Source organism: Gracilinanus agilis, chromosome 5, assembly GCF_016433145.1.
Source record: "Gracilinanus agilis isolate LMUSP501 chromosome 5, AgileGrace, whole genome shotgun sequence".
NCBI classification, from domain to species: Eukaryota; Metazoa; Chordata; class Mammalia; order Didelphimorphia; family Didelphidae; genus Gracilinanus; species Gracilinanus agilis.
In genome coordinates this window covers 61,003,328-61,013,533 of record NC_058134.1, presented here as the reverse complement: position 1 = coordinate 61,013,533, position 10,206 = coordinate 61,003,328, and the positions used below count along the sequence as shown (strand labels likewise).

General features: G+C 35.6%; 1 protein-coding gene and 1 long non-coding RNA gene across 4 annotated transcripts in view; one reads left to right on the top strand and one right to left on the bottom strand.

The window, feature by feature from the left end:
* Nucleotides 1–289: 289 nt before the first annotated feature.
* Nucleotides 290–10,206, bottom strand: part of PLXDC2 (plexin domain containing 2) — a 490,294-nt gene continuing 480,377 nt past the window's right edge. Inside the window, exon 15 of one of the 3 annotated variants that reach the window (XM_044678167.1) lies at nucleotides 290–2,350. In XM_044678167.1, the coding sequence (XP_044534102.1) occupies nucleotides 2,234–2,350 (117 nt within the window). In that variant the 3' untranslated portion in view covers nucleotides 290–2,233. The remainder of the gene's footprint in view (nucleotides 2,351–10,206) is intronic. The other 2 variants (XM_044678168.1, XM_044678169.1) reach the window with 2 other exon arrangements.
* Nucleotides 2,303–10,206, top strand: part of LOC123249178 — an 85,041-nt gene continuing 77,137 nt past the window's right edge. The window contains exon 1 of the long non-coding RNA XR_006506366.1: nucleotides 2,303–2,383. This is a non-coding gene — a long non-coding RNA (uncharacterized LOC123249178). The remainder of the gene's footprint in view (nucleotides 2,384–10,206) is intronic.

Here is a 10,206-nt window from a genome sequence, read left to right as displayed (position 1 = left end):
TAATCAACTTATTTGTCAATTACTGCTTATTGGAGAATAAATTTACTGTTAAAAACAAAACAAAACAAAAATAACCAGAGAACAGCATCTCATCCCAGAAGGAAGTTGTCTAATGATCCTTAAATATTCTTAAAGTACCAGTTGCACCAGTTAAATTGGCAAGTCATTTGGTTATTGCTACGTAACTAAAGCAACCCTACGAGGGATGTGTTGGAACAGTTCATACAAAAGGAGGAGGCATATGGCTGTAAGGTGGTCCATTTAACCTTCACTTTAACTTGCCTCTCAATACTTTTAGATGACTGTTACATAACTTATGAAAAAGGTTAAATGCCAGGTTGGATAACTTAAAAAAAAAGCAAACTGTGCTATACAAAAACAAAAACAAAACCAAAAAACAACAGTACTGGTTTACTTCATGAAGATAGTTATTGAGGAGAATCATGATTTATTAATGGGTTGAAGTCATTGGATTCAGAAACTGTCTATACATTCTAAAATGTTAGTAAGGTGCTACTTACAATATGTATATATATGCATGCTACTTGAGACCTGAACCTGCAAATGTTGAACACCGTACCTTAACAGGAATCACTTTGTACAAAATGCAAAGGGTCGATAAGTCAAGATGGCAATGTCGTTATACACACAGTACTTGAATTTCAATTTTTTAAGTTCAGTGTCTATGAACCCTTTTCCTCCTCAAAAAATGTTTAAAATTCCTTTTCCAGTGGGGATGTTTAAAAAAATCTGGATTGTGGTTAGTTCAACCTGGCCAGTACAACTGGTGGCCTCGTTTTAGGAGCTTTTAAATGTATTTTCACCTAATCTGGGAAGGAAAGGGTTGATGAAATGGAAGAGTGGCTCACATAGGCAGGAAAACATATGGCACTGCAATAGGATGAACCACTTTCCCCATGGGACATAAAAATATTCTAATATTAAGGATTATTTTACAACTCAATGGAAGTATGCAGTAACGCGATCCATTTTCTTTGTCCAGATGACAAAATGCAGTCTTAACAGTCACAAGAGCCTGCCTTGTGTTAGCTATAAACAAAAATATATTTATATATATATTTATATATTTATATTTATGCAACTACTATGTGCTTTAAACAAAATTACTGTATGAATCAGCAGGGTTCTGAAACATTTTCCTTTTTTTTCTTTTTTTTTTTTTTAATCACTGGGGGATGTGTGCTGAAAATTGAATGGCTTCTTAGGCAAGAATCAACAATGAAACAGGTCATTAGTGCTGACCCGGCCAAAACAAACAACAATAATAACAAAAAACCCAAGCCCACACCTATTTGTTTGAAATCCCCTCAATAGTTTTGCTTCACAAAATGCCTGAGAAACTCTGCATGTTTCCTTCCCCTTCTATCAGACAAGACCATCTGCTACCTTCATGTCCCTCCACAGGTAGATCATGCAGGTAATACTTCTCAAAAAAAAATCAAATTTGACATACTGAAACTAAAGGTGTACCTCATCAAAGAGGCCTTTGGGAGCTTCATTTGCCAAAGGTTCACCTAAAACTTTGTGATGTCTTCACAACCTATGGATGGAGAGGATCTGTATCTCCTGGAAAGTAGGAGGCACAATTAAATCTTTCTCTTGAGAAAATGATTCACATTTTAAAGTCATGAACTTGTTTGAACTGGTGAAAGTGGACCTTTAGAACCCAAATTCTATCTCCATTTTTCATTTCTGAAAAGATTGGAAATTGCTTGTTTTGCATATAATCACTCTTTGACCTGCATGAATTGGTTTTTGTTCTACCATCTTAAAATACTAATTATTGGCTTTTCCATTAAAAGTGTTGCCGATTACCTTTGAGGCCCCAGAAAACATATGAATCAAAGGGGATAGAACCCTTGTGAACTAAAGCTTTATTTCTTCCCTTGATTCCTATGCAACCCAACACCTAAGCCCACACCGCATGGCAGTCATGTCAGAGTCCTGACCAGTCCACTGGGGAAGTTGTAATGTCATTCCATTAAAGAAAATGACTGCACAGAATAATCTTGTGTTTTCGCAAATTTCCTTCCCCAGCTTTCTTGGGCCAGGCTGATCCGGAAATCGTCTCTTGTTCAGGCTACAGCAGCTTAGGGCTCCTTTATTTTTTCTTTGTTTTTTTTTTTGTTTGTTTTTAAATTTTTTTTAAAGATATAGGCAAAGTTAAAGTCTTACACCTGTAAGCCAGTACTGGTGTTCAGTCCTATAAATTTTAACACTGCTCTGATACAATAAAACCTTCTTTTTCTCCAACAGGTTCGACTTCAGCATATGCAGGGTGTCCAGAGCCTCTTCGAAACTTCATTGCTGGCCATCTGCTGGGACGTCGCTAGAAAAAGAAAAAAAAATATATATATAAAGAGTAAGTACAGATGATCTAAATGTCACAAAGGGGACACATCTTCAATTAATTTATTTTAAACAAATTTGAAATGACATTTTAATTACCCTCTAATTCTGAGAGAGCATGATATAAGTATCAAACATAGTTTGTATAGAACTGATCTTAGAATCAAGATGATTTGAGTTCAAATCATGCCTCTGTCACAAATTGCACATTATACTGGGAAAGTCTTTCAGCCCTTTGTACCTTAAGTACAGATTGTAAGCTGTATAATAGTTGCACATTTGCATAGGTCAAAAGAGTTTTCTCTCAAAGTTTCTCTTGATAAAATTACAGCTCTGGACAAAAAACAAACAAAAAAACAAAAAACAAAACAAAAAAACAAACACATTAACCTTCAGCCTCCTAGGACATTCTCCTCCAGTTTGTTTCACTGAATAGATAGATGATAATTCAAAGCATTCTCCTTAACATGTTACCTCTTCTACTCTCTCAGACAAGTAGACCTATTCATCAAAGGCAGAACAGGATCAATAAGAATGTGATGGAATTCCACTATATCTAGAATCAAAACACTTGAGTTTGATTCTAGGCTTTATTTAGTATGAGATAGCCAAGTATCTTTATGCAAGTTATAACCTTAATGATCTTTAATCCTTTATGATTCTTTGAACTATTCAATTACTTAAAAATTCACATGTAGGACAATTTGATTTCCAAATGAATAGATATTGTCCTCTCTAAACTGAAGATATAGGGAGATAAAAAAGGGGAGGGGAACAGACTTTGAAATCAAATGTGTGCATAACAACAAATTCATTTTAAAATTAATTTTTTAAAACCAGCCAATCTTTGACTCCTCTTTCTCTCCAAAGACCTTTTAACAGCCCTTCCCTGCCCTTATTAAAAAGAAGGGAAAACCCATTGAAAAAAATATGTGTAGATGATTATGTAAGATTTAAATTAATATCCAATAACTCCAAGTATTCTATTTTATAAGATTTATTAATAATCATCGGAAGTAGAAGAAATAAAAGAACAAAAGTATGAAAGAATAAGAAAACAACATGTGAGTAAAATTCTCCTGCCTGGCACTCATCCAACTTTCCCAGCCACTATTCTGGGGAAAAAGAGAGAGGGTGGAGCTACACTCAAAATATAACCTCCCTACCTTAGCATGCAACGTGATAAGGAACATGGGAAACTGGGATTTAGAGTCCTGGGGAGCAAAATTCTAATTACACAATTAAAACAAACTCTCAAATTGACCATTTCCAAATGTGTGTTATCTTTGTCTCAGTCCCTGAAACTTTCACTTCTCTTTCAAGCTCTGGTAGCATTTTTAATCATGAATCCTCTGAGATCATGGTTGTAGACAAACTTCCTAAATAATTAGATATTCTTATCAGCAACTGAATTTTTGGCCACTTTTATATTGTCAAAAAAGGAAAAAAAGTATTTTCTCCCTCTTCTAGGAAAAGAAGTGACTTCTCTAATTTAAAAAAAGAACATTACTAAAGTAAATGATTAAATTACAGAGGAAAAAGATTCTGAAATGGTTAGATGGGTTAAAGTGATGCCTAACAGGTATTTGATACATTTATCAAAGTTCTTTTGGTTGATGGGAAGATAGGACAATAAGTATTGAACAAAGGAAGTTCATCTCTAGATAATTTTAACATGAAAAAGGTTAAATGTCAGCACAGAAACACTGACTTTTGCCAATTACTTGCCACTGTCAATGATTAATATCTTTGGAAAGTTGTTTTTATATAAGAAAGAATGAGTTTTAACTTTGTATTCTAGGCAAATTCCAATCAAAGTAATTATTTTTGGCTCATTATTAATTGATTTAGTGTGTATTCAACAGGTAGTCAGAATACGCTGCACTCATTAACTTATTACTTCTCTTACATGTTGAAATTTGAAAACCTACATATTCTGTAAGTGGGAATTAAAACTAAAATGGCTACAAATCAATAGGTAATTCATCTCCAGAATTGGAAGTCACATCAATCATTACTGAAAATTCAGGAAGCGTATTGTGTCATTGTATATCATTCCTCTTCTAGTTGAATGGAGAAGATCAATATATTCCAATATTTATAAATGTATACTTCCCCTTGAAGCCTTACCATCTATGCTATAGGATAGTTCTGTAGTTTCAAATTCAGTAGAATGGAATCCCCTCAAAATGGGAAATATTTCTGTTTTTGTTTATTTCCCCTTTCTAGCATAGCACTTTGTGATGGGAGGTACTTTATAAATACTTTTTAAAATAAAATGAAAGGCGTATTGAAAGACAAATTAGAAAATCCCTGCTGTCAAAGGTCTGACGTGCTTATAAATCTTACCTGCAATGGTAGCTCTTAAAACTCATTGGTCAAGATAAATCTTGAATCATGAAGGTAAAAATGATCTCTCATCATTAGATTTAAATTTCTTTGAAGTACAAGCACTAATTGGTATCCCTTTAGTTGTTTCCAGATGGGTTATAAAAATTCAATAGTGCACAATTCTTTTAGTATTTAAGTATCTAAGATTACAATGTAGTTGTGATTTATTTTATTTTTTTTTCCTTCTGCAGAAGCTCCTCCTTGAAATTAGTGAACACTTTTGGCCAGCAAATATCTCCCTCTTTTATGCATTTCTCAACATTTATCCTCAGGATTTCTGAATGACATTAGCTCTGTGGTTTTCTTGATATTGAACTTTAAAAAAATAATTTTAGTATATGTAAAAAAGAAAAGTTGTAAATTAATTCAATAGAATTTTATTAAGAGGAATATATGCAAAAATACACGAAAAGATAATTCTAATGAATCAAATGCTTCTTTTGTAATTGAAAGTAGACCCAGAACCAGAATATACTCCTAATCCAGAGGCAGTGTCTCATTTTGTGCTAATCTCTCTTTTTGCCACATATTGTGACATCTTCAGAAGAGGAAAACTTATTTTTGCATCTTCTACTCTTACCTCTCTAGCCTTCTTTTTTCCCCATCAGTAAAGTAAGTGATGTGATGTCTCTTCTGACTCAAAATCCTACAATAGTTTGAGCTCCAAGCCTGTGGCAGGGTAGCGGTATTGTCAAGTTGTTTTTCAGTTGTTCTGGACTCTCTGTGACCCATCTGGGATTTTCTTGGTAGAGAACCTGGAGTGGTTTGACATTTCCCTCTCCAGATCAACTTTTATAGGTGAGAAACTGAGGTAAACAGGGTTAAGTGACTTGTCCAGGGTCACATAGCCCATAAGTGTCCTAGATCACATTTGAACCCAAGACCTCAAGCCTGCACCTTAATCCAATGAGCCAACTACCTGCCCCAAGGCAAGGTATGTTTTAGACAGTCACTTTTATTTTATTTTTTTTCTAGTTTGCAGAGTCTATACCCTTCCTCCTTTCCTTCCTTCCTTTCTTAGTATTTTTTTCAAATATTTTCCCACGGTTACATGATTCATGTTCTTTCTCTCCCAAATCCCACCCCCCCAACACACAATTCTACTGTGTTTTACACGTATCATTGATCAAGATGTATTTCCATATTATTGATGGTTGCACTAGGGTGATCGTTTAGAGTCTATATCCCCAATCATATCTCCATCAGCCCATGTGTTCAAACAGTTGTTTTCCTTCTGTTTTTCTGCTCCCACAGTTCTTTCTCTGAATGTGGCTAGTGTTCTTTCTCATAAGTCCCTCAGCCTTGCTCTGGATCATTGCATTTAGGCAGTCACTTTTAAAGATGAGCAAAGGATTATGAAAAGCGTTTTAGTGACATCTTGTCAACTGTCCAAGTCAGTCATTTATGTCAATATTGGCAACTGACTTTTACTGCAGTCATGTTCAAATACTTGACTATATTAAATAATTCTGTTAGCATAGGGGATATCTTCCTATGGCAGCTCACTCTACATTATGCAGCTGGTACTCTCTATAAATAAATTAATAGGCTTCAGGTCTTTAGAGATTTGTCTTGGTTCTCACAGTTTGTCTCATATCAGGGAAATAGGATAGGAGTTTGGACCTCACTTTCTTGGATGCGGTATGACTCACAAATAGAAATGGGCAGGCACTAAACTGTATATATATATATATATATATAAGGACACTTGGAAAATCTCCTGTTTTTACATACATTCATACATTCAAATCAGGTTCTACATTTTAATCATTTGGGCTGTCCTCATGTGTTTGACACATCTTGTGTGTGCAAAGCTGACACAAGGACTTTCTCTGCCACTGAAGGTCAGCATTTTCTCCACAACTTCTCATCTCAGACAGTTGCCCAAAACCCTAAGAGGTTTACTAATGTTTTCAGGGTCATCAAGCTGGGATGTGTAGGAGGATTTTTTTATCTTAAATTTTGTTGTGTATTTTTTTTTTAATCTGGTCTTTCTGACTCCAAAGAAAAGAATTGCATCATAACATGCTGTCTGTACTCTGGACAGTTTTAGAATATATGGAAGAAAAAGAGATTTGATTGGCTGTCAAATTGTTATATAAAGGCTGAAAAATGCCTTGTAACTACATTTTAAAAAATCTATTTGTTCTACATACGTTGCACGTCATGGCTGATTATGAGTCCTAGAAATGAAGAGCTAGTATAAGTAGTTTGCAAAACATCTTCTTTTTGCTAGAAGCTTCAGGAGAATGGATATTCTGTATTTACACACTCACATATAACTACAGACACATATCCATCTATACACATAGATACATAATTATATGTATGTAAAAACATATACACACACAGATATTATACATTTTATTTCTTCCAGTTGTCGCTCTTATTTTTCCACATGTACCAAATTTTCATATTTAGACTGCCCTGATGTGTCAAGAGAAAAATATGTTAATTATTTGTAACCTGAATCATTTTTCTGTTCCTACCCTGCAGTTGCTCTTCTTTGAACAGAATAGTTTCCTTTTATTTCTCATAAATCAAATTAATGGGGCATTCAGAACATCTACTAGAATGACTGAATTCCTTGTTTCTCTAAGAAAAGTATGCAATGGTGCCACCATGTCATGACCAGTTGCACATATCAGCGGGAGTGTGATTTGGCATGAAGTACTGGAAGGCTATCGGGGCTTAAAGAAGACCTTGGCTCGGGTCCTATGCCCCCATCACTTGCCTTGTAGGTTGAGACCTCGAGCAAGCTACTTATTTTGTCTGCACTTCCATTTCCTTGTCTGTAAATTGAGCACAATGATAGGCAACTTGCGATTTTCACAGGGTTGTCGTAAATAGAATACTTTGTGTGTATAATATCCTTATACAAATAGGCATACTCACCTGCAGAACATGTTCTAAAATTCTAATGCAGATGTAATCTGTTAAAGGATTATCATTAGTATTGCTATTCACTCTGGTTGTTTGGATCAAATCAAATCATGCATTTAAAATATTATGTAGTTATAAAGGGCTCCTAATAAATTTGGTGATCATCGTGCTCTTGGGTTTCTAGAACTATTTATACACATTGAGCTTTTTAACTCTACTATTGTACCTCAGCCTCCAAGGTGGCATTCCTTATGCCTTAAGGTCTTGGGCTCATGATTGGTGCGAGTTCACCAAATCTATGAGGCTCTTGCCCAACTATGCTGCATTCCCCCACCTCCACCTTTCTCTCTTGCTCTGGGATCAGTGAATCTCAGTCAATGTTACCATTATTTTTTTTTTCATTTTTCATTTAATTAATTAATTTAGAATATCTTTTCAACTTAAAAAATCTTAATTAAGAATGTTTTTGAATTTGAAAATTTTATTTAATTAATTAATTTTGTATGTTTTTCCATGGTTACATGATTAATGTTCTTTCTCTCCCCTGCTACCTCCCAGAGCTGAGGAGCAATTCCACTGGGTTTCACTTGTATCATTGTTCAAAACTTATTTCCATGTTTGCACTAGAATGAATGCTACCATTCTTGGACAGGACAGGTCAACTGATAGCCTCACAACATCCCAAAGCAGAAAACACCAAGGCCATAGCTTCTCTATATAGTTTATCTTCCCCTAAGAGAACGGGGACTTCTTGAAAGTGGTAAAATAGTTTACTTCTGTGTTTGTATTCCCAGGGTACAATAAAATGTTTAATATATGCTGATTTGCTCATTTATGGAAAATATAGACAGTATCACTCCCATTTTACAGATAAGTAAACTGAGACTGACCAAGAGCAAATCATCTGTCCAGGCTCATATAGCTACTAAAAATAGGGGTTAGATGTGAATTATAACTATTATTAGGATTATTACCGCCTATAATGTAAGAGTTGCAGTATATTTTTAAAATTTACCTTCTTGAGTTAAGTATGTTGGTGGACATATTTTGGGTGATTAGCTAATTATAATTTTTATTACTATTTTGAGGTGGAACCAGACCTATGATTACATTGTTTTAGGAAACTCTCTCTACCATGCTAGATCAAAAGCTAGTCTTCCAACTGTATGGCCTTTGCCTTAGGCTCTGAGATTTTAAGTGATCTGTCCAGGTCATTTATCGAGTATAAGTCAAGGCCAAGACTTGAACCCCCATCAGTTTCTTACCTGGAGGCTGACTTCCTGTCCAGTATACCACAATTTAACAATCTAACCGAAGCTGAAAATAATGGGATTTAGTATTTGTAGTCTTATTTAACATTAGTAGTTTATTGAAATCTTCACATATTTATATTTCTCCATTAATATTATAAGCCATTTGAGGGCAGAGGTGATGGATTTTTTTTAACCCTTAACTTTCTGTGTATTGACTTATAGGTGGAAGAGTGGTAAGGGTAGGCAATGGGGGTCAAGTGACTTGCCCAGGGTCACACAGCTGGGAAGTGTCTGAGGCCGGACCTGAACCCAGGACCTCCCGTCTCTAGGCCTGGCTCTCAATCCACTGAGCTACCCAGCTGCCCCCTGGTGATGGATTTTTTGGTTCCCTACGACATCTAGTATACTTCTTTGGACATTATCAGTACCACGCCAATGCTCACTGATTTTCCTTTAAGCATACTGATAGAACATCAGCTTTCTCGGGTCTTATGACGTGTCTCTAGTGTTGTACTGATATGGAAAATTGGCCATGATCTCCTCAACCACAACACCAACTTTGGCTCACTTTCTGCTAACGGAATTGTAATCTGCTTATTAAACTAGCAAATGTGAGCATCCAGCACCTATTATAATAATTGTGTCAGTTTTAAAAAGGAGCTTTGAAGGCTCTCTGTAAATGAGCCAATTCATTGTTGCATAGTGATGTGGTTAATAGAACAAAGGATGGGTGCCTTGAGTTGTGAATATTCCAGTAAATGTCAAATGTGAGTTAGAGCTGCCTGGAAATGCAATCAAACTGGCTGAATTCTGCATATGGAGGCTGGGGGGGATTCTTGTAAAATTGGTACTGTCTAGGACACCAACACTTGTGAATTAAGGCAAAGAAAAGCTTCTTTTGAAGCTAGAAGGCCACTGACTCTCTCAGCTGCTCTGACCCTAGAAACATTAAATGTGTGTGTGTGTGTGAGTGAGTGTGAGATACTATTTAGTGTCATTATGGAAGGACATTTTCTTTAACATCAAATATCCAATCAATTGACCTGAGTAGTGTCCTCTCCTTCCCCCAGTTCCAAAAAGTGATTTTAATTCAATTTAGAGAAGAAGCTGATGGCAGCACAAGTTCACAGATAGCTACAGGTCTGAAACCAGTTCTCTGCTAGAAGGGCATTTCCTTTCTCACCAATCACACACATATTTCATTTCTGGTTATTAAATTTCCAAAAGGCTACCAAACTGAAGTTAAAAAAAATAAGCAGCCCCTCTCTCTCTCTCTCTCTCTCTCTCTCTCTCTCTCTCTCTCTCTCTC